This window comes from Ambystoma mexicanum, chromosome 2p (genome assembly GCF_040938575.1).
Source record: "Ambystoma mexicanum isolate Mex_15411 chromosome 2p, UKY_AmexF1_1, whole genome shotgun sequence".
NCBI classification, from domain to species: Eukaryota; Metazoa; Chordata; class Amphibia; order Caudata; family Ambystomatidae; genus Ambystoma; species Ambystoma mexicanum.
Window position 1 is genome coordinate 301,942,755 of NC_090923.1, and position 26,145 is coordinate 301,968,899.

Genomic DNA, 26,145 nt, shown 5'->3' on the forward strand with positions numbered 1-26,145 from the left:
GTAAGCAATTTAACCATATCAGAGAACTGGCTGGTTGCATTAGGAAACACAAAGCAGAGATGTTAAAAGACAGTGATGGGAACGTTGAGCCCTGGTTACTTACATAGCGCTGCAGAGGTTTTGGACTACAACTCCAATGATCCTTCAGCACTCACTATGCTGGCTATGGATCTAGGGGGTTGAATTGGGATCACATTGTAAATATGCACCATTATGTAGGAACATTTCACCAAAGCAATCAGTCAGGTGCACATCAGAAGACTGTGCTCGCACATAGAAACATTGGCCGTACAGAAGACCAATATTTGTGCCCCATCATTGAAGTAGTGCCAGATAGGGTGCGCCACTACTGCATTGGAAAACACCCCACCCCAAGGCTACTGCACCGCATTTAAAACTACTGCATACACGTTTTGCAAAGAGATCTAATTAACACCAGTTTTAAAGATTGTGCTAGGATAATTAATACACACCATTGCTCCTGTGCAAGGCAAGAGCATACAAGTCAGAAAATAGAATTTTCTAGCAAAATTCATGCCACTATGTGCAATGGTACTTATCCCAAGCCTACCATAGTTATCTCAACGTCAGTGCTTAATTTGTCAACCAAATAAGTGCCAGGGCCCAAATATTTGGTTGCACTCCTATGAGACTGCGTGTGGGCAGTCTACCACCACTGCTGCCAGCACCCATAGCTGCTCCCCACAGTGCCGACATATTTGGGCTTACACTACAGCTCATTGGGGTTAATGGATACACCATCAACACTTCATAATTGAAGTGAGTGAGGCAAGAAGTGCCGGTGCTCAAAATTAAGTGCCAGGGCTCAGCCCTGGCAAAAACCCCCATATATTAAGCACTGCTCAACATGCCAGGTTGTTTAACATTTCCACAGCTATTTCTACATTACCAAGTGTTATGTTCTCCATGCCTTGTTAGGAGGCAGACATGGAAATAACAGACAGTTTTCAGTTGCCACACCACCGAAGACTTCCCACTGGAGTACGGGAGCAATTTCTGCAGGCCTATCCTTTTGCGGAACATGTCAAAAGGTTACCTCCACAGTATGAGCAGGTGCACCTTGAGTCCGGATACTCCAGGTCTCCTTCATGGCTGTGGGTTGGAGGTTGAGATTTCAGGGGTTCGGGTGTGGAAAAGCAGAGTGACGTACTCTGCTTCTGTACTGCCCAGTGTACATTGAATCAATTATATTCTGGAATAATCTGAGGTTTTAAATGTTTAGCTACTACGGCTATGTGGCTACTGGCAAGTCATAGTCATCATTATCTTCTGTGTTAGGGAATAAGTTTAACAGGTCCTGCACATCATCACCAACCAGATGCAACAGTGTAGATCTCTACCTCTGGATCAGCTTTTAACCACACCCGGACATTTTTAAGGCAGCCTAGCTAGTGTGTTCAAATTGAGCAAAGAAATGAGTGGTCCTGAGCCCTACCAAACTGCGGCAATGGGGGGTAAACTGGAACCCCCAAGCCTGTCATGCGCTGCTGAAGGCTGTAGCATCATGTTACGGGCCAATGCAGAATTGTGCTGTGAAAAAGTTGATGTTGCCATAGGTTATCCAGGATTATCCCCACACCGGTCAACATCACCACGCCTGAAGTGCCACAGATCACCACCAGATTGCATTCAGAGTCTTGTGGTGTTTACCCATTCAGAGGAAGATCGTACATGATCACTGTAGCCTGGAAATCATCCCGCGGTGCCCCACTTCACTGTTTCAGCATTAGCAGCACTGGAACTCTAGCAGCGTGGGGGTCTTTGTCACCAGTTATGTTCTACATATTTTATTAGGAAGCAGCCATGGTGAGTTACCACCATCCCGTCGGCAAATTCCCACTCTACCACAGGTGCGGACCCATTTAATATAGTTAGTTATGATGGAACTGGGTACCTACTTGTGCACACAAGCGTGAGAGCTAACTCCGCCAGACCAGTAAGAGCAGCCCATGCACACTGCCTTGTTCAACCTAAATTCAAACAAGTTTCCCAATAGTGGCAGCTACACACAAACTCCCTCCTGCCCGCCCTCCATAAGAGCAGAGGAATCCAATGGGATCTTCCGAAAAACACTTAAAACCTAGTTATTTGCTTTATGCTGACGACCTGACATGACCCAAGCATGTGACTTGTGAACATGATCCAAGTATGTAACCCTGTGCTCCTAAATGTAGAAAGAATCTATTAACGATAAGCGGAGGAAGTGTACCACCTCTACCTTTCCTCATTGTGTGCAACGTGTCATAACAGCATCTTGATGCCGACAGGTTTAGGCGCCATACAAATGCAAACATAAATGTGTTTGTGTGCGTCTATGGACCAATGGAAGCCGGACTAGCCCAAATGACTGCATACACCACCATGCAAGTTTTAAAATTCCACATTTAAATACCTTGGTACCAATATATTTGGGTTTTATTGATTGGATCTTTTGGGACTATTCGACAGAGCAAGGACTAACACCCATGACATCAAAGATGCCATCACAAATCTCTGCTATACACACTATTGTATTACAGGCTTCCTTGCAGTACATGAACCAAATCATGTGGCCACCTAGCCATTGTCTGCACCATGCCCCATAGAAGTGTAATGTTGAAAATCTTCCCATGTTACATAGCGAAATCATGAATGCTTTCGTTTTAATGTTTCGTGTACTGTGAAACATGTAAGAGGTAGCTACCATTGCATTAATAATATCATTATAGCACTCCTGCACAGAAAACAGAAAGACACCGCAATGCATACAAATATGTGCAAATATAGGGAAATTACAGTAGGCAAACAAGGATCAATATTACCAGAAAGTGTTCATAACCTAACTGATTACCTTATTGCACAGAGATGATGGTTGTGTTTTACGCTTTCTTCTTCCACTATATGTATATGCATCATATGATGTGAGTGAACCCTGAGAGTAGTGCAAGGACATATGAGAAGGGTGCTGTACACAAAGATAGAAACTTTAGAATTGTTACTTCCTGACTGTTGGTGAAGAAAAGCACCTGGCCTACCTATGTCAGTGAACAAAAAAGGGACAGCCACACGTGATGTTAACAGTGATGTGATCAATGAGATTTGTGATGGCATCTTTGATGTAATGGGTGATAGTCCTTGCAGTGCACACTGGTGGTGCGAGTTATGGTTGCTTATCTTACCATAACTGGCACATTTTGTTTTTTTTTTCTCGGTTTTACCTGTAACCATAACATCCTTGTAACAACGTTTGTCAATTGAATTGCATAGGTTTTTACTAGTGCAACTTAACCATAACGTCCCTTTAACAACATTATTGTTAGTGAATTTCATAGGTTTTTAGTAGGGCACTGTAACCAGAATGTTGCTTTAGCATAGTGTTTTCCTTAAAGATGATAGCTGTTTGGTACTGCAACTGAACCATAACGTCCCGTTAATAACAGTTTATTGCTGATTCCTTGCTGCCCTCATGATAAACATGTGGAAAGGCCAAATTGTCTGGTGTATGCATCCATTTGCGCTACCCCTTCCTTTTCTGAATAGTGTTGGTGTATCTTAGCAATTACAGATGTACATGGTAAATGTTGGTGAGTGTTTGAGTAGTTTCTCTTTTTGTGTCAACATATCATGGTGAATCTGTGCCGCACAGTACTGGACGAGATGACTACAGATGAGCAATATGGATGTTTCCTAGGGAGACTGCACCTGGTCGGCGTATGTGCAATCACACTGCAAGTATCCCTAGGACTCCATTAGTGGGCGCATTTCCGCATCTTCTAATGCACTTTTAAATAGTTGTGGAAGTGCACGTGTATCCCTTCCACACCTATACCCATGCATAGGTTATCCACGGTGTGCTGGCAAAACCGCCCCTGTCGCCAGCCCTACAGATTGATATAGTAGGCTACCGCATTTCAAGTACTCCTGCCGACTACGTGGGTAGCTTTGCAAACCTACCAATGTGTGGCTAAAGCACGCCTGACTGTATGACGCCCACTGGTAAAGAAGGAACACCAACCTGCAGTGTAACGTGGGCGTGTTAAATGTCTCATTCATCTGATAGGTGTGATGCTTGCCTTTCCATGACCCATGAAACAGACACATTGCGGCTGCACTGAGCAGTGTGACGTAAAGTGTCAAGAGGTCGCCTGCAGGTCGTACAGTTGAAGAAAATATGTAGCTGCAGGTGGGACAGTTTGCAGTGAGTCTGTAAAATGGCAAAGCTGGTTCGGCTTGGTCACACACATACTAGTGCATGTGCACTCGTTGCCCTGCCCCAGGAGGAGCTGGAGCTCCCTTCCCCACTGCAAGAGCAGTGGCTTGCCTGGACGCACACCCTAAACTTGAGGTAGGCACCCTGCCATATCATGCTGCATTTCTAAGCCTGCAGCACAACATTGCGCATTCTGCCTTTCTCCCGCTGGAACCCCACCACAATTCGCTTTTGTTAAGTGGCTATTGAATGGGAATATTGTTTTCAGTTCAACTGGGCCCCACTACACAGGAGTGTAGCATCCACCATTAAGCAACACGAGGCTACTAGCCACTCCAAAATGCCCGCCCGCCATCTCCTTGCCAATACCTATGTGCTGAAACACATCGGGTACACCATCTAACTGTGATTGGGTCACGTTTCTACTTGAGAGCCAATCATGAGCCGGCAGGTTCAAGCCGGCCCACATTCAAAAGGCACACATTTTAAGGCATCTTTTCCTGTCAGGAGCCTTCGAGCCCAGTGCCACGAGTCTTACACCTCGCCTACAACATCTCCTTGTGCCCCTGCCTCCCCTGCTAAGACTATCCAACCCAAAGGATCTCCTGCCTTGCTGCTTCATTCATCCTTGTGCTGCTGCTCCCTGTGCCACCACCTTGAACCAGCTCCACCGGTAAGCACGGTTGCTGACCTCACTGTGAGACATTGAGTTGCTCTGGCCACCTATTGCCCTCAATACCTTGCGCTAATCCCACCTTCCAGTAATCTACCTATATCGTAGTGTGCTAGACTGCATTCGCTTGTCTCACCATATGTATTGCCTGCAACTATTGCTCCTGACATGATGCTAGACACTGCCTGAAATAACTTTGAAATAATTTTCCACAGTCCTTACTAAATAACTCCTTCCCAATAGTGGCATGGTTTGCTAACTGTTCCATTTGCTCACGCTCCGTCTGCATTGCCTTCTACCTGTCTGACCACACAGCAAAACTCCAGTTATTCAACTAATCACATTCGCCACTAGCCTGGCCCTACGCGGACTGTTGTTACACTGTACTGGCCCTATGTTGTTTGCTGCTATCCTGCACTAGTCTAGCCCTACGCTGACTGCTATTATACTGTACTAGCCTGGCCCTATGTTGTTTGCTGCTACACTGCACCAGCCTGGCCCTATACTGACCACTGCCATCCTAAACTAGTCCATTCCTATGCCCTACACCTGCCTACAAACTCCCTCACCAACACCAATATGACATCTCCCACGTCCAATCTACACATTTGCTCCCTAGCCCTCCTTACCACACTTACTGCCCTCTCTACAATGAAAGCTCTCCACTATAGACTCCCGATAGAAAGGGAACCGACTAGCAAGACACATACCCAGCGTCGGTCCCAACAATCCTTAGAGCCCATTACCCATATCTACCACAGTCAGGTCTGCCCTACCATACTAAGAAACAATAGACTAGGATCTAGACTGCCTAAGCCACCACAAGCCCACCTTTCTCACGGTCACTCCAAGACAGAGTCTACACAAACCTCTTGTAACACATCTAGAAGCAAACCTATCCGTATTCAGAAACCCTGCACTAAATCCTCTGAAACCATGATCAACAATGTCCACACTAGTGATATCATGAAAGTAACACAGAACCTTAAGGGAGGCCTCATCAACGTTAGATCCTTAATAGCCCATGCTTCTGAAATTGCCGACATCATCACCTGCAACCAACTCGTCTTCCTAGCAGTGACAAACATGGCTGCACAAAGCAGCTGGCCCAGCCCTAATGCTAGGCATACCCTCGAACTTCACCATCTTTAGAAAACACAGAGAAACTTCCAAAGGAGGCGGCATAACATTCATCTGCAGAGCCGATCTCACCATCAAAGAAATAGATCCCATGACTATGCCCTCAGCAGAACTACTCTCCCTAAAACTAGGAATCTCTGCTTGAAGAAGACATAACCACCCTTCTAAACACTAATGCCAAACCGGGGACACAAATCATCCTACTTGGCGATTTCAACCTAGGCCACAATGGCCCTAAAGACACTAATGCCTCTATCCTAGCCAACACAATATTGGAAGCAGGCCTCACCATCCGAAACAACGGCCCCACGCATTCCAGAGGCCGCACACTGGATTGGGTTGTAGATATCAACTGCCCCTCCCTCATAACAGCTATTGAACCGTGAATATGGACTGATCATTATCTGATCTCGTTGACCATTGCAGACTTACCTCAATCCAAGACAAACAAACTACTGGCACCTACAGCCCTCACCCGCTGTATAAAAAAAATAACAGTCACGAATCTCCTCCCTCTGATTCAGCCCATCACTAATCACTACAATTCGATCACTAACCCTAATGATCTAGTCGAACTGTACAACAACACCATCAACTCAGACAGACGCCATTGCGCCACTGAAACTAAGCAAATCTAAACCTCTTGCCCAACTCAACACTTGGTTCACCCCTAGCCTAAAAGCCCTGCGTAAAGAAAAAAGACCAGCAGAAGCCTGCTGGAAAAAAAACCTTCTCCTCATAACAAAATTCTCCTCACTGCCCTTACTAATAGTTACAAGAAAAAAATCATTCAGGCAAAAAAAAGAGACCTTTAATGACAGAATCAAAAAAACAAACTCCAACACTAGGGAAATCTTTTCCATTCTCAGAGAATTAGAATCCCCTATCGCACCTGTAGACTCCTGCACCTGCACCAAAGATAAAGTTTGGTGCACCAACATTCAAAATGCCCTATGCAATAAAACCAGCATGTTACAAGACAAAATATCAGCCAAAAGATCCTCCCTCCACAACATTGCGCTCTCCACTCAAGAAGCCATCCTACAGGAAATTGCCGTCAACCAAACTAAACCACATAACCTATTTAACTTTAGAGCCATCTCCATTGTAGAAGCTAAGAATATCATTACATCTCTTAAACCTTCCCGCTTTCTTGGCGACACCTGACCAGCCCCAATTATCAAAGAAGCTGCACAAGAACTAGCCCCTTTAGTCACCTCCTTTATCAACTCATCCTTTAAATCATGTTCTGTGCCTACCAACCTTAAAGATGCCTGGATCCTACCCCTCGTAAAAAAAGTTAACCTAGACACTAATGTCCAAACGAACTACGGGCCTATAACGACAGTCCCGTTCCTCCTTAAAATCTTAGATAAAGCTGCTTATCTACAGATTCAGTCCTACCTGGAGATTAATAAACTACTGGGCACAAGACAATCTGGATTCAGACCGAGACATGGAACCGAGACGGCTCTCCTTGATCTCAAAAACCAACTAGATGAGCATAAAGATAGACCAGACATCTCCATCCTTCTACTCCTAGATCTATCAGCCGCATTTGACTTTGTAGATCACACAGTACTATGTAACCATCTCAAATTGGCTGCCAACTTCTCTACTAAGGCCACTGCATGGATACATTCATTCCTGGATAATACAACAATAAGAGTCTTCTCGACCACCTCTGCTGCTGACCCAGCTCCCATCACCTGTGGTGTTCCTCAGGGGTCATGTGTCTCCCCTACTTTGTATAATATTTTTACAAAGCCACTCTTCGATATCTTGGACAAACTGGGTGTGTCATATACTAATCATGCTGACGACACCCAGATCCTCCTCCCAATCCAAGGAGACTACGACAGACACCAACCTCAAACAAAATGTATCAAATCATTCAAACCTGGATGGCCACACACGGGCTATGTCCACACGACGATAAAACCGAGCTTTTAATCATTGGATCCACCAGCAAACTAAAACTATCCCACATGTACAAATCCATCACTATTGATGGTATCAAAATGAATGTAGCCAAGGAAGTTAAAACCTTAGGATTCTACTTAGACTCGGCTCTCAACCTCGAAAAGCAAGTGAATGCCACACATCAGCAACCAGTTACACCTGCAAACTAATTCATGCATGTAAACCATTACTGTCTACGGACAGTTGCATCATCATTGCACGCGCCCTTTTCCTATCGAAATTAGACTATTGTAATGCACTTTATCTAGGCACTAGTAAACACAACACTTATAAACTACAAACCTTGCAAAACAATGCCCTTAGAATAGCATTAGGCATTCCAAAGGACAACACATATCTAACTAAAGAAGAGCCACTAACTGGCTGGCCATCAATGACGAATCAAACTTAAAACCCTGAACATTACACACAACTGTCGCAACAAAGCACCTGCATAGCTCACAGAGGAATTCACCAAGCATACTTCCGAACGGCCCATCAGAAAGGCCCAAATCAATAGTATTAGAATCCCTAACTTCAACCTGAAAAGAACCGGAGTCTCAAGCTTCCCAGTACTGGCAGCTCATCTATGGAACTCTATTCCGGATTCACAAAGAGCCACTCCCTCCTTTCACATATTCAAAACCAACGTTAAACTCTGGCTACACACCAACGACTGCTGACGCTTTACCTTGAATGACAGGTCTCCACCGACCTAGACACTTCCCTCCTCTCCCTATAACGTCTTCTAATCCTTTATGTCACCGATAACTGTAAATGTAAACCTTACATTTTTCATATATGTATCAGTTACCCCACCTTGGGTGTACATATACCTCTCTCCACTTTGTATACTACTGCTTAGTGTTGCCTCAAGCGGTTTCTCCTGGTTAATATTAACAAAAACGTCTATCGTAACTGATATCCTATATGTAAATGTAAGATATTTTTGCAATTGTAACCTAAGATTTTCACAAGTGCCCAGTTGCCTAACGGCCCGGTGCGCTCTACAAATAAACAATACAATACAATACAAAGGCAAGTAAGCAAAGAGCAGAATATGCAGAGCGCAAACAATGTTAGTGGTGGTTAGAAAAGTACTGTAGCTACATGCGTCGCCCAGAATAAATGGCTTCCTGCTCCATGTAATGAAGCTGTGTTTCACGTTGTTGTAAACATTCTTGTATTCCAGAATGTATGCATCTCCTTAAATGCTACTCCTAAGACTAATGGCGTAGCATGAAGTGTTTGTACTGCATGTGACGACAACTGAAATGAAAGCACAAGGGACCAGTGGGCAGTCTACCGCCCTTCCAACAAATACGTAGGGTAATTTCATGAACAGCATTTGCCACATCTGCTGCGGGCAACAAGAGGCGCACTCCAGTAGGGTAGCAGAGCTCTAAAACATCCTTGCAGACCATATGCCGCGCTACAGACCCTTACCCGGCAAAGGTCATTGTATTGTGCATGTACTGCAACGCGCTACTCTACAGAGGGAAGGTACTTGGAAGTGCACGGGAAGGGTCCTTCCGGGAGCATGACAATGACTGCCACCTATGTAGGCGAGGGTCACCCAATAATTCCGTCTCTCGCCGCTTCCCCTATGGTATCCATGCAAGTGCTGCCCATTCTGTACTGGGCCTTTCTCCTGCTGTTCCTTCTGTGGCGTGTGTCAGAAGACCATAATAAATGGAAATGAACTGGGAAAGGAAAGAAAGGAAATAAAGAAAGCACTTTTTAGAGATGAACAATGGAATTGCCAATGAACGCATGCAGGGCGGGAGGGGTGGCACTGTGCAAAACACTGTAGTTGAATCGGTTAGAAAGGGGGTTGCTTTAGAAAGAGGCCTCTTTACGAGTTGCACAGTGTTTTGAAGAGTGTCAGTGCGCAACACGTATTACAAAACATGTTCACTACTTTCAAGAAGGGCACCAATGCAATTTGGATGGGGTGTGCAGAAATTGGGATGGCAGGCATAGTAAAATGAACGTTATAGCTGGGGAAAACTGTTTGTGCTGTGAAACATCATAATCCCATGTGTGAAGTACGCCATTGGCACATGTCGTACAAAGGCACATATACACTTCTTCGCAATGTACCACGCTTTCTCCATTTGCGAACCAAATAAAAAATGACGCAGCCACATCGGTGTCTGCATAATGCGATAGAAAGTTATGCAAGAGATCTGAAACAAACGCATGACCTGGGCAAGTACCTCCTTCATCGCAAACAGCACTGAAACTCGTGTAACATGCTGTTCAATTTTCCCTCCACAATGAACAATAATAATATCGGCATGATTGCGTGTTACAAAAGTGTCACACAGACAAACCAAATCAGTGACTTCATTGTAGGTACTCCATAGCACTGCACATCCACATGATAGATTCCAAAATGAGTAGCCACTGCACAGTGTTTTCCATTCATTTTCAGTCAATGTATTTCAAACTCCCCTAAAACCTGCACCCTGTGGCTCATGAAACACACAGCCATAACCGCACCCTCTGCATTTCTGTCGACAAATGCACTGTGTACCACAGTCTGTGCATACACACCACACCCAGAAACCTTGTTGACCAATCCTGTAGCCTCGTAACCAATCCCGACACCTTTTTTTGCGGTTGTTATACGTCATTTTGTGTTTTCAACATCAGCTCACATTCTTGCAATAGGGTCTTTAGTGCAGCCTGTAGATTGTGAAACAAAATGTCATTTCTACTGGTCGACAAAGACATGCCATTTCCTATGAAAAGGTGTATATATCGAGTACCAACATTCTCATTCTCACAGGAGTAAATCCCAGCAGCACTCAAGAAGTCACACATGCTTCTGTTGAGACCCCTTCCGACCTCTGGCTGGCAACAGAAATCATTGGAATTCTTTGACACTATTCTCGGGGGTATACATGAGAAATGCACCTTGGCTGTGGGAAAAATGCACTGCACTGCTTTCATCATCTTCTTCAGTTGACGGTACACACGGGAACAAGGCATGGAGCCCAAAAAGGCGACTCCAAAGTGCACGACCATAACATGTACAGTTGCGGAAGAGGCCATGCGTCTACAAGTATTCCGCTGAAACAGCACGCTCTGACACTGCACCACAAACGTCCACTCCCTCCAAACCGAAATTGCCACAAAATCCTTCTTGGAGGGCATACACAAACAAATCTTCCACGAAGGCATCACCCACGACGTAAACTGTGCGTCTTGCCATGTTTGCCAGCAGCACTAGATAAGCTAATGGAAAGAATTATTGCCGCCCTTTCCTGTGACGCTCACCCTGAGCACGTGATTGGACATTCCCCACAGTCCCATTTCCATTGGCCACTATGGTGAGAAGCGCAGAATGTGGCACGTGCCTTTCCCCAAGTACCGCTAGGGCCGCGACCCAGTGAAGCAGGAGGAGTCCTTCTCACGATTGGTGCTCTTGCCTGTGATGCACACCCTAAGCACCTGATTGGCCAAACCATAGTCCCATTTCCATTGGCCAGCATGGTGAGAAACGCAGAATGTGGCATGTACGCTTCCCCAAGTACCAGGAGGACCGCGCCCCAGTAAAGCAGGACTCCTTTTTGCGCTTTCCACTCCAGCCATGCATGCAAGGCGCTATGCCCTCCCCACCGAAAACACACCATAGTACAGACTATGGTTAAATGCTCATGTCATGTGCACTGCAATCCGTATCTGCAATTCAGCCTGCCAACTTTCACCCTGGGCACATATTTGCACGCATGGCTTCATGAGTTTGCGTTGGGTGTGCTGAACGGATTTTAGGAGCCTGTGTACGTTAGCCATAGTGTACATGTGTGCTGCTGAGCACGGTCTTTCATGCTGCAATATCTTACAGCACTCCCAAAAGCAATGGGATTATAAGGGCCAAACCATAGGAAATGCACATAGTGGCATGAGGCTCCCTATTGTTCAACAGGGGCAATGATGTACACTGTATGCCAACGTACGCATACCAGCTCCCTTCTGCTGCTGTGCCAAGTCTACAATGTCCTCCACAACTATTGTGTAAAAGTCACCAACTTCAAATAGATGCAGACACCATCGTACACGCTATGTTTAAATGCTCATGCCATGTGCACTGAACTCCCCATCTTCAATCGAGCCTGCCAGCTTTCACCCTGGGCACGAATCTGCATCCGTGGCTGCATAACGGTCCATTGGGTGCGCTGAACAGTATGTAGGAGGCCGTGTATATTAGCCATAGGTTACATGTGTGCTGCTGAACATGTCCTTTCATGCTGAAATATCTTAAAGCACTCCGTAAAGCAAGGGGCGTATAAGGGGCAAACCATATGAAATGCAAGTGGTAGCATGTGGCGCCCTATTGTGCAGTAGGGACAATGATGTACACCATATGCTTTACGCACAGCAGTTCTCTTCCGCTGGTCAACCAAGTGCACAATGTCCTCCACAACCATTGTGCAAAAGTCGCCAACTTCAAATGCATGCAGAGTGACAACTGCATGGCTGCAATAGGTTGTGGTGACTGTTATAAAGGCCTAGGCTGTTAGGTGCAGGTGTGGTGAACGGTATGTAGGAGGCTGTGTGCATTGGCCATGTTTTACATGTGGGCTGCTGAGCACGTACTTTCATGCTGCCATATCTTACAGCATTTCCTAAAGCAAGGGTCTCATAAGGGCCTAACCATAGCAAACACAAATGGCGACATGTGGCTCCCTATTGTGCAACAGGGACAATGATGTGCACCGTATCCTAATGTACACATAGCAGCTCACTTCTGCTGCTCTACCAAGTCTACAATGTCCTCCACAACCATTGTGTACAAGTCACCAACCTGACATGCATGCAGACTGACAAGTGCATGACTGCATTACATTGTGGTGGCATTCATGAAGGCCTAGCCTGCTGTGTGCATGGCCTACGTCCTACGACCTTGCACCCAACAGTCTAGGCATTGCCCACACCCACCACAACATAAAGCCATGCAGGCGAATACGTAGGCATGTGCCACAAATCAGAAAGGCAACATAGGCACCAGCACTTCTACCTAACCTCTGCACTCTAAAGCAGGAATGCATGCACACATATTCCACTTACCATAATGCACAAACATACCACAGGGTTTGGCACCGCTAGCCATTTCCATTCAGAAACCATTGTAATAATGCCAACCAAACAACACAATCGTTGCAACATTGGTCCTGCTCTCCACACTGTACTACATGCACACAAGCAGTATTGAAAAGTGCACTTCAACACTCACTAATCCGCGCAATGCACACTATGCAAGTACATGTAAGAACCAGTTGCACCGTAACCTCTTCCATATTTACACTATTGCCTTAGTGCACCCAGTGGACACAGAACATCACTGGTCACTGCAGCATCTCCACCCATACACCGACAACTGTACGTTGTTCTACCAATCACCACGCCCATGCAACCAACAATGTGTGGAATGCAGCCAAACCACACACACACAAAGCGACAATGTGGCACTGACTTTCAACCAGTGGACATACTTTTCTGTGCAAGGGCTGCAGCCATGCATTAAAGGGGCTACAGACTTACCACACACAGCACACCCTAGTACACCCTGTCTGTAAATGTGCATGTCTTGTGGTATGCACCCCCCTTCTGCAAATATACCTGCCACCATTCATCACAGAAAGACATTACCGCTGCAGCTGGCATGCCATAACGAAGGCTGCCTGGAATGACCACACAAGATTGTTGCCTGTTGAGATAACCGCGAATTGGCGTACTATGCACAGATATCGCTGACACACCACTGTCTTCTTCTAATGCGATGCATCACTTGCAGTACTTCTCACTCCCCCACCCTTTCCATCCCTTCTTCCCACCACCAGCTGCCGTAAACTATGTTTTCCAGGCCCTTTCGCCACTGCACTGCCCTCGGAAAGAACATGCCGGCGTTATCTAAAACTATTCACGCACAACACGTCACCGTACACTGCAGTGCAATCACATTTTTCACCCCCCAACGAACAGGGAAAAGGTACGCCGGAGTGGAGGCAGATATGACTACTTTTAGTGTTCAGACAGTTACATAGAAGAGGCCCAGCCATGAACACAGTGCATTAGAAGCTTGGCACACACACCACAACACTGTTCTCAGATACACCATGGCAGCATTTACCACAACCTATGATGCACAGCACGCTTCCCTCCAGCCAACCACCAGCCGCATCCAATGTTCACCAACAGCACAGCGTACCGCAGGCCAATGAGATTTCGGTCTGCGGAGCGAACAGGGAAATTGGTCCGCGGAGTGGAACCAGATATCACTAATTTTTTGGGACATACATTTCAGTTCTTTGCAACAAATGTACTGGTCCGATTTCCACCAAACACACAAAAGCATACTTTCTGACCCAAGCCCCACCTCTTGCCGCAAATTTCGTGAAAATCCATCCAACTGTTCGGCCTGTAGCTGTACATAAAATGTTTACCCATTTAGTCTACGGAGAGAAAATATATAATTTGGGACCCCCCCTATAACTTTGCCCTGCCTACACGAAACCTCACCCAACTTGGCTGAAAAATTCTAAGCCGGCCATATACTTTGTTTGCAAAGTGTGGTGAGGATTCCTCCAGGGGGAGCAAAGTTATAAGCCACCGAAAAAGTGCTCTTCCAGTGAGTTTAGCAACTTAACCTTAACTACATGGCTGCTACCACGGGCCGTGTGATAATTATATATTTAGTGTATTTCATGTAAATGTTGCATTTGTATCACAATAAAAAAAAATCAAAAAGAAATTGTTAAAATTGAGGAATGTATCATTCACAGGAGAGCCTCTTTGCTATTAACCATGATTACGTTTTCAAGTGGTATTGTCTGACCAGTCATTATTGGATGCAATAGGGGCAGGGGTCTTGCTAGGTCTGGAAAAGATCCGGGGCTGTGCTAATGTTGGGACCAGAGGCTCGCTAGCTGGCCTTGGTTGCAACCCCAAAGCTTCTATCCGGGTCTAAAATCAAAAGACTTGGGGCTATAGTCCCCTCCGCCCACCTCCCTAAAGCAATGCCTTAGAACCCTTCAACCAATGTGAATGCATGCTCCTCTGCCACTTGGTCTTGCTAGTCTTGGTAGATTCCGTCTGCATTGTGATAATGTGAGCACATGCGGCTGTGCAAGGACTGCATGCTGCCCTGTAACCTGGAACTTTACACTCCAGAAACTGATGGTTCTTGTCCTGAGAGAGAGAGGAAGAGAGAGTGCGTGCGTGTGTCCGTCTGTAAAACCTCCAGTGCTACATTCTGAAAGACAACGGTCTGTGGATGTCCGCACTTATTTTGACTGTGCCTTACCTGTTAATTGTGTGCATTAAACCTGTACGTAAGTGAAGCTGCACCTTTTGCATATGCTGTACATAGCCTGCCCGAATATGAATCTTGCCACCCACGCGCACATGTGGCCCAGGTGCTAATCTAGTGTTAAGCCCCGCGTTCTGGGCTGGTCTGGGCCTGTATCTGCCCTGTGTCCTCACTGTAGCCCTTGCTTCTTCAGGCATTCCTAGGTTTGGGCTGGTGGGCTTACTGCCCTAGCCTGACCCAGAACGCTGGAATGAAGACAAATATTAACTAATATTATATTCTAGTAGTTCATCAACAGAAACAATGATCATTTTTCAACTCTCTAACAGCCGAACAGTCTGTCCATCGCAGATATTGCAAATATACATAAATCATAGATGCCCCGCTCATGTGTCGAGCGAGCACTGCCACTTACCCCACTTGGCTCGACCAGCACCGCTGCGGGCTTCGGCTCCATGTCCTGCCGCTGCTGGTTCTGCTTCAGCTGGTTCAGAGAAGGCTTCATTTGTGCCGCGCCGATGGTTTTACTCGCCCACTCATCGACCAGCTTGTGCAGGTCGTCTGTGAACATGCCCTTCTTGTTGTTACTGTTGTTGGTCTGCGCCTGCAGCGCCGTCAGCAGCGGCTGCTGCGGGGGCGGAGGCTCAGGTCCGGTCGCGAGGCTATTTGTAGATGATCCTAAGGTGACAGACAGGTGGGAGTCGGTCACAGCAGGGTTTTACATTCTTTGTTTCAACTTCGCGTAAAGCTTTTTCTCGTGCTCGTTCACTCACACACACGCGTACAGAGCCGTGCTAATACAATGCGGTCATTGCTTCATGTGTAAACCGAGGTGCCAAGAAACACATGCGTGTTCGAATGAATGCTGAGATAGTTCCCAATGAATGACTTACCATTTGAAAGATTTCAATTACAAATATCCAAAAGGAAACTATTGGTAATTGTTATAGTAAGTGGACAGCACATGCAGACATATCCTGCTGCTGGATTTTATACCAGGCTCCACTGCCATTTGCACGATCTCTTGTGGCATCGGAAAGAGGGGGTTGGGCGTGGTCTGGGCGTGCTCTTCAGAAGTATGCGTGGTAGGTTTCTGCGTGGTGTGTGTTGTGAACACTTGATATATGATATGGCATTTGTAACGCGCCTAAACACAAGTGTTTAAAGGCGTGACGAAGCAAGGGAGGGGCTGAGGGGGCTAGGGGAAAGACAGACAACGATCCTACTAGGCCAGGTGTCATTCAGATCACGCAAGTACATGGGAGGGGCAAGTGGGAAAGGGCGGGGGAGGAGGAACAGTACAGTATATTGGATAAATACATAGCAATAAGTAAAGTACGGCCAGCAGGTGGCAAGTGCAAGGGTAGGTGCAGACAACAAGTGTCAAGTGCTGGTAATGGGATTTGAGGCTAATGGGGAGTATTTCATGTCGTAGCTGATGTTTGATATCTTGTTCAAATTCCATACCGCTTAGTTGCTGTGGGTATTGTATAATGGAGTATAGAATTTGATGATGTTAGTGAACTGGTGTTCCTAGCAGCGCCAGTGTCCAGCACTGGGTCCTACATATCACTGGAGAAAGAGAAGGGTGGCATGGAACATGCGGGAGCAAGCAGCAAGGTCAATAGTGGAGTGAAATCGCTCCAGGGGAAAATCCCCCATAGGAAACCTTGAAACAGAATATCAGTGAGACACCCAAGAGCAAAATCACAATCACGGCAGGACACAGTATACGAGCCTGCCTGCTGAGGTTTTCTACTGAGACACCTAGAAGCAGCACAGCAGCACGAGAAGAGGGAGCAGTGAAGAATAAGGAACGGCACAGAGTGAAAATGCCTTCTTGTTAATCCCGAGTGGGTTACAGCCAAAGAGAACATGCCCAGTGAGACGGAAAAGTGCGTATAAGATTGCTGCTGGTATGCTTGCTGAGATGAGATTTGCCTGGACTGTGTTTATAGAAGGAATCCAGCAGATCTGTATTTGGATATGCTCCTGTGGGATGGCACAGAGGGCTCAAATGTGACTGCGATCCTCCAGAGTGGGTTACAGCCTCTAGAACAAGTCATTTTAGATGTTGTTCATACTCCATAGAGGATTTCTTGGATTGTTGGCTAATATGCAAATGTTTGTGAAACCCACAATAGAAGTACATTTAATATTTTTGGAGTGAAGCGATGCCAAGACGGAAAAGACATTTCGAAACCTGATAGAGGGCTTTATTAATGTGCACTTTGGCTCAGTGGCCAATGGCGACAAGCTCTTCCCAAGTCCTCATATACAGCCTTTTCCGTGCTCATAGAATATGCCAGTTTGAAGGACTGTTTATGTGACTTGTCAAAATTTCGAATCAACAAATTTCCACTAATAATTACAGTGTAATTACATAAATATAAAAGTACCAAATACAGGAGCAAATGCCCACCACCACATGCAGAGGCAAAAAAGGCAAACAGCATTGTTGTTTAATGCTTCAATCCTAAGAAAGCAGGGTCATACTTGGCCATAAAGTTTTCTGTTGTGTGAGATATATCTATGGATCACTGGTAATGTGGCGAGTACCCCCCCCCCATCAACAGCGCCACAAAAATAGACCTTGATATTCTATCGAGCCCTGTCTAAGGCTCATCGAGAACCAATTCATTTCTCCCCCCTCGAGCAATGTCAAGCTAAGAACCAGAGCAATGACAAGCCAAGAACCAGGCCAGTGTACAGAAAGAATATATATCATAAATAGGTTCAATTAATATTTGCACACACGCCAATTTCTTTGTGGCACAAAATAAAGATTACTTTTTGGAACTCAACATAAAAAAAAGAAATTCCACACCATGTGTGTTTGCACTCTTGGGTCCCATGGAAATAGAACATAGGTCAAATAAAAAGTTCAAACCTTCTATTACACACAAATCCCTTAATGTGAACATTAGACAGTACCTCAGAACATTACACGATAATGAGCATTAGCATTCCTTGATAAGGTTTAGATTTAAACCTATGGCAACCTTTTTCTATTTTCAAAAGCAATTTCACAAATACAGCACTTTGTATATTTAATTTCCCTGCGCACATGAAAATGCTAGCAGTTTTGAAAGCACAACAGACTTTTGATAATTCTTTGGATTGATAGAACACTTATTCCTTCACACCTATGCAATATAGAATATTTTCTTCCAGTAGTCATTTTCTCAATCTCTGTAGAGGGTACATTTCAATTAGGGAGCACACTTTATTTTGTTTAGCAAGTCACCTCTATACCCCAGCACAAAAAACCCTGACATTCAGTGTACATTTATCACCCCTTGCTTTAAGGCTAGGTCTGAGGAATGGTGAACAATTAATCACCCTGTGTTATTTAACTACAGGGAAATGAATTACAATTCCAAGGGTCTACTTCCATACCCCCCCACCGCCCATTAATTCAGAGGAAGGTATTAAATCAAACAAATCCCCACACTTGGTTTACAGTTAGACACATTACTTACATAGAAAGTCTCTGTGGCTAGCGCTCAGGGAAGACTTCACCACCCCTGTACCCTCTCTTGGGTAAAACAGGGATCTGGTCAGGCAACTCAATCATATATAGCCACCAGCATTCATCCCTACATTTGGCTCTCCTTGCAAAGAATCCCTGCATTGTTTCCCTGATTTTCTTTAGCACTCTCATTAGCAATTCCACCCTAGGTAGTGTAAGCCACCTTCCAGGCAAGGTTAAGTTTTGCAACCCTCTTTCCATATTCATCCAGGTGACTTTAGGCAGCTCTTCCCCTCTTTGGCTTGTGTATCGACTTTTTAACCTCAGAACCACACCTCCTGACAAATGTAAATTAGGAGGTGCTAGCTCATTAGCCCCACATTTTAATTGAATCCATATGGTCCTCTCCAGCCCTAAGGACAACCCTTTCTCTGTGGATAGGCTTTCACGGATATGTAGTTGAAATGATGGGAGGGATGAATCCTCCAACTGGAGTTTTCATTTTACACTTTTCAATTTTTCATCTAAAAAGTCGCAAGATGGCAAAAATGTGCATTTTACAAATAAACTTAATTTATACATATTTAGATTCCCCTAATCATGCCACACTAGATGAAACGATTCCCATGTTTCCATGAGGTTGCAAGTTAAAACAGTGTTTTTTCACGGTTCATAAAATAATTGTAATAGTTAGGAACGTGACATTTTTTACCCAGATATCTTATTATCACATCCCCGAATCTCTGCTTTGTGCCATTTTCTGGGGAGTTAAGAACACATTTTAGATTGTAACTCTGTCCCCAAAGTCAAATATTGATAAGGGTTTCTTCAGAAAATAGGCCTGTACAGCAGCTTTCTAATGATACCTGAGCCATTATGGTACAACTTATGATTCCTGAGGAAATGAACTATGATTGTCCATTTAAACTAATGGGAATCTTCATAAATATATGCACAAACTGACTTTGATGTCACAGTTAAGTTCCATTTCTCCACGGAGCATCTGCTCCAGTCTCTGTTGCTCCATTGTCCACTTGGGCCTGCAATTAACCCATCAGCCCTTCTTCTCTCAGGGCTAATGGTCATCCTGTTGCTTATCTCAGACAACAGGCCCCAATAAAATTCCTTTATGGTCACTACGGGGGTGAATTTGGTTTATTTTTCATATAATTGCATCTTGCCCCCACTGTTCATTTTCCCATCTGTTCATTGTTTTTATGCCGCACATGCACCACTCCTTTCCATGATAGCAATTTCTGTATTTACAAATTATCACTTCAGGCATCAACCACTTTGAATGAAAAGTAGGACTTTTTTTTAGCTTTGCTATTGCATGCAAGACCCACTTAGTAGCTGTATTTCTCTTTTTCTGAAAACAGCATTTTTGATTTGGCTGAAAATGCAATGATGCCTTTTTGTCCATCAGCTCACAATGTGCCTTTCCAATTCCCTTCTGCTGCCTGTTTTCGTTTTTCACATATTCCTAGGCACGTAAGCAGTGTTGAACTTTTTGATGCTGGCTTTTCAGGCTGCCAGTGTGCCTTCCCATGACAAAAAGTTATTTCTGCACATTTTGGGTCTAACATGGCCTTTCAGATCATTTGATCCTGGGGCTGGCTTTTAAACACCACACTGCGGTGCCTATGGATAAGTGGCCCAAGATTGCAAATGGCAATTTCTTTCTTTAATGACAGATTGTATAAAAGGGGAGTTTTTGGTAAACTGTTTTGTAAATCGTGCATTTTAAAGGACATTTGACCAGTAACAATGGTCAAAACTACCAGCCGCACAGAGAAATAACGGATCAGGCTGGCTCACAATATCAGGTTGGTCTCGCCCATAGTCATTTCCCTGTTGCCATACAAGCCAGTACGAGCCTGCAAGCAAGTATAAATAGGGAAGCACTCACGTGTGGGTAATCTTGCACTATCCACCATCAACAATTCTAGTTCTGGCATCTTGCCTGTAGAATTTAAAACCACCTACATCAGGTCTCTCCTTAAAAAAAACATTCACTTGGCCACCTTGACGTGACTAATTACAGACCCATCTCCAATAACTTCCATACAGCCAAACTATCTGAATGAGCAGCATACTCACAATTATGCCTTTTTTACTAATCCAACAAGGTCCTTAACTGTGCTCAATCAAGCCTCAGACCATTACAGGGAACATAATCCTACCTTGTCTCCATTTGGGATGATCTTAAAAGACAGATACAGACTCATGTTCTGCCCTCATTCTTCTGAACCTCTTGGCAGCCTTTGATACCAAAGAACATTCCATTCTCACCAAAACACTACACAACCTGGGCATTAGGAATCCAGTCCTGAACTTGTGTAGGTGCATTACAAATGCCTTATCATATCATAACTGGATTATCGCCTTCCTCTCTGCCGGATAATACATTGTACACCTACCTCTGCTCTCCTCCTCCTCTTCTTGCCCAGTCCTCCACCGGATACCCCAAGTTGTATCCCTCTCCCCTCTTCTCTTTAACCACTACCTGAGACCTCTGTCCGCTGTCCTTCGATCGTACGGTCCATCATTCTACATCTATGCCAGCGACACCAAACTCATCTTCAAAATTTCAAACAATCCTTCCTCCATCTCTCCAGACCTCCAAACCGGGGTCACCGAGATTGAACGCTGGATAATAGACAATCACATTCTACGCTTTGACACCCATGGGCTTCAGCTCTATACAAATAATTTTATTTTTAAACGCAACCCAGGAAAAACTGAGATCATGCTGTGTGGAGAAACTGCTCTCCTCCCTTAACCCATCCCCTGGCCCCTTTCTCTGGGCCCACCACCTTCTGCCTACAACACAGTGAATAGTCTCAGATGCCTGGTGGACTCCTGCCTGACATCACACCAACTCAGTTGTAAAAAGTTGCTTTCTCCACACACCCACAAGGACTTTTTCCGGTTCCTAACATTTCCATCAAGAATCACCGGAATTATTGCTATCATACTGGTATGCCTTGACTACGCCAAAGCACTATTACTCGGAGCTGCAGCTTCACATCTGACAAAACTGCAAAGATTCCACTGCTGGAAGACCACTGCTAGTCTTAGGTCCAAGAAAGCATATCTCTCCTGACCACCAAATTCTCCATTGGCTTCTAATCAGCTATCAAGCTACCTTCAAAGTGATGTGTAACACTCATCAGACCTTCTATAATAAAAAGACCTGAATACCTGCAGCAAAAGTTGTCTCGATAAAGGTCCAACAAAAACCTCAGATCTGGCTCAGCATTCCTACTCATAATTCTAGTGTCCAAATTAACTCTTATATTTGGAGCATTGCTCAAGGGCAACATGCTCACCTTGAAGGAACGACGACGTGGAGCAACACAAGTTCAATCCCCGGGTCCATGCTTAGTAACCTCTGGGTATTAAGCATGTTATAAATTACCAACTATACAAAAACTCTTATTGGTCACTCTCTCCAAAACATCTGGTGCATAGAGGACCGCCACCTCTTCAGGAAAGCACTAAAATCCTGGCTCTTCCCCACCTTCCCACAGATCTAATCTGATCCCCACACACCAGCTTGACAAACAACCCTGCATACAATTCACACAACCTACCTAACCCATCGCTATTTCTCTGATTCTACACCAACCCACTCCCTTTCCCTATCTACAACCAACTTCATTCATTCAATCTGATTCACAAAACACTGTGGTAAGAGCCAGAAGATGGCATTTGAAAGAAAATAGGCTCTCATAAAAACAGTTATTCCAGCTTCTCCCAGAGCGCTCCTGATGCTAAAGCCTTGCACGACTTGTCACTGAACTCTGAATCTCTAGGAGTTTGGCGTCTCCGTCAGGACCCCAGCCATGCTATGAAAAAATACATTCTTACTTTTACCATTCCAAAGGGTTCCTCGACCCGAGATCAAGATTGGCCCATCCCTGATCTTAGATTTCTAACCACACTCTTATAGGATCCTATATAGCCCTCGTGTAACCCGAGTAATAGACAGAACATGTAGAACCACATGGCAGGTTGCAGTGGCTTTCTCCCTTCAATACAGAAGCCCGGAGACGACATGCCACTCCTACGGCTACTCGGCCGGTGCAAGCAATAGCTTCAACTGCAGATATGTCCTCCCAGACAATTGCCTTTGTTTCATCTTCACACAATTCCCTTCTAAAGACAGGACTGTGGGCAGCACTAGTTAATTTCTACTGGCACACTACCCCATTAAAATGCCCTCTCCTCTATAATCTGGATTTTCTGCACTGCTCTGCCAATCCACAATCCCTGCAATTTACAAACTCAAGTGACCCAACTCTTGGGTCTAACGGCTCATCACATTCAGGGCAGACACGCGCTGCAAGATTGATGACCGAACAGAAACTCCAATTTAGGAAGGCATAATCCTACCCATCTATGATCTTCATAACGCCATGAGGTGTTGCCCTCTAGACAGATGCGAGTCGACAAATATCTAATTTTCCCAGACCTGCATATGGGTTCTCACCCGAGTCATATGCAATCACTGAGGAAAGGTCGTCAACTAATGCCTGGGGATTGGGAATGTCTACAGGGATTGACCCACCACTCGGGTGTGATAGCTCGCAACCTGTAGCTTGATTCCATACAGGGTCCGGCTCAGCAAGCGCCCTGGCCCCTAACATTGTATAGATACAGAATTCTGTAATTACAGTAAAGCTTTTATCATTTGTCAAGTATATTTTAGTTACTTGACAATGGTTGCATTAAGTAATGAAATGATTTATTTGCATGCAATCACATTTCCCTTCAGTACGCAGGTTTTTCTGCATGTAATTAATAGCATAGCCGACAACTGTAGACAGTTGCATCACAATGTTATCCAGCAATTGGTGGTAGCTCCTTTTCACATAGCGCTGCACCCCATAGAATAGGGCTGAGTCGCACAACATGTTTAGTCCAGCTGTTCACAGTCATGGACATCCTAATCGCATACCACCTCAGCTTATTCTAGGCCACTGCACTAGTCATCTGTGCTATGTGACAAATCCTTGGATGTCATCCCTTCTCCCATGGGGGAGTACCCTTCTCATGTGGCCAGGGCGGTGAGGCCACAGTCCAATAATCCTCCTGTGGGTGGTGTATCACAGAAGGATCAAACGAGGAGGGAAAACCCTCATGGGATGAAGGATGACAACCTAGGATCGATGCTCTATATTTATACCCAAGTCCCATCTCCTTCAACCTCTTACCCTCTCCAGAGTTCTAAAATCCTCTAGTACTGTGATGAAGAAGATGTGAAGTGCAGAGGAGCACCTCGCAGAACCGCAGTGAGCAGACCAGTCTTCCATGGGGCAGCCACGAGGAAAGGCTGTGTCATCGGACACAGGAAGAAACCTGGGATACCTAGGAAGAAGCAGAGTGCTCCGGAGCCAGTCCTGAGAGGCAGGAATATATGGCAGGCTGGCAGAAGCAGGCGATGGGCGCTCCGAGTCCCACGGCTGACGGTACTCATGAACCAAGCAACAGGTACGCGAAGGGACAGGAAGACGCTGGGAGCTCAAAAAAGTGGCGACAAACAGAAAGGGGGAAGAAATACCCCAAAATCAGGTTCTGCGACCCTGATAATCAGAAGAAGTGGTGGCAGGTAGAGAATCGGAGGCGGCGGAGTTCAGTGCGGCTGGATTCTTCACTATTTGAGCGTTCGCGTATCATGTGAGGCGAGACAAGGTGAGGTCCCTTTCTCTAACCTGACAAAGATCTCGGAGGATCTCTGAGGTTGCACGGCATGGCTTTTCCAGCTCTCCGGCTACTGCAGCATCTAGCGCCCAGAGGAGCCTAGAGGAGAGCGAAAGCCGAGCGGTAGCGCTGGTGGAACCGCTGGTGGAACATTTGGGAAATTCGGCGGCATTGCGGATCCGTAGGTCCGTGGCGTGGTGCACACTGTGTCTTAGTGTAGCGCTCAGAGGGCTCAGAAGGCCATCTGCAGTGTGAAGGTAAACACCGTTTTGCTGCTTTCTATTTTTCTCCAGCTGGTAACGCTGATAACACTACTAAGATGCCTACAGCCGCTTTTGCGGAGTGTGGGTGGGACTTGAAGTGTTTACCGGATAGAAAACCGGACAGAAACGTTTTTTTAGAAACTTCATTTGGCCTAATACACAATATTTTGCACACTGGTCTATTAAGTAGTTGGCTGCCAAACTCCTCTAAGCTACTTCAGTTTTCATCGGCTATCTAGAGCTCTTCAGAGCTAATATTTGGAGCTGAGGGGGATCGGCAAAAGATTGATTGAGGGCCGGCTGTTTAAAGGGTGAAATATCTGTTTTTTTGCTGTTTGGTTGCTCAGCCATTTGCTGCCTTACCGCTGGCCGCTGGCAACAGGGGTTACTACGCCCAGTTGTAGTCCGGAGTAGCTCATCCTCCGCAGGGAAGAATTGGACAAACAAATAAGCTATTACCCACCTACTCAACAATACACTCTAAGCAGACAAAACATATTAAATATAATCTGCTTTTTGTATTGACTTGATCATCAAGAAAAACCCTATTTAATTCTGATTTTGGGCCAATTTTTCCTTGGGGACTGCGGGCTGCAATTTTATTTTGCGTCCTTTGACCCGAGGATTCCACACCTGAAAGAGACGACCCAAAAAACATAGACCTACCAGAGAGTTCAGCAGATAACACACAAGACTCTGTGTGTAATATTGTAACTGTTATGCAACTCGTCTCGTTTTTGGGGATAGAGACTGCTGCAGTTGCAGCTTGGTACTGTTATCATTCGAGAAGATCTAAACATGAAACTGCGCAGTAAAGTTCTACAAGATGATCATAGATGCCCTGAATGGGACGGCTCCTACACAGAGGAACTAGGAATCCAAGAAACAGCACCACATAGTGCTCCCATTTCAAGTCTGGCAATAGCCAACACAATAACAGTACAGGTGTATGCGGGACATACAGGGTGCTTGGCAACTAGTAGTACCCCATCTGATATTGCACATTCATGGAAGCGTGGGTTGGCATATACTACTACGACTAATGAAATCCAAAGGAAAATGAAGAAACAGTTTGGGAGAAAAAACACAAAGCCAAAGCGAGAATGACACACACTCCAGGAATTAAATCACTACAGACAATGAAGATATGGAGTCTTCATCTAGAAAAGCAGTTTCCCTTTCGGTCATTACGCAAGAAATGAACCCAATTGGAAATGAGGTAACAACTGACTCATTGAAGGAAGGAGATGAAGAGGGGATAGTCTTGCGGGAAGAAAACACTGGTAAAGAAGCAATTGATTCATCTATGGAAGCAGAGCAAGACCGCAGGAATTCAGTAGAAGTAGAGACCTTGAAGCAATCAAGTACAGCTACTTTAACAGCCTTGAACTTTGTACCAAA

The 26,145-nt window shown here is 45.2% G+C and overlaps 1 protein-coding gene across 11 annotated transcripts in view; it reads right to left on the bottom strand.

Moving 5' to 3' along the window:
• The window catches only part of WNK2 (WNK lysine deficient protein kinase 2), a 1,473,871-nt gene that overhangs the window by 73,409 nt on the left and 1,374,317 nt on the right, over positions 1–26,145 (bottom strand). For 8 of the 11 annotated variants that reach the window (XM_069643592.1, XM_069643590.1, XM_069643588.1 and 5 more), the window contains one exon: positions 15,719–15,981. The exons of the other annotated variants lie outside the window; for them this stretch is intronic. In XM_069643592.1, coding sequence (XP_069499693.1) covers positions 15,719–15,981 — 263 coding nt within the window. The remainder of the gene's footprint in view (positions 1–15,718; positions 15,982–26,145) is intronic. 11 annotated transcript variants of the gene reach the window in all.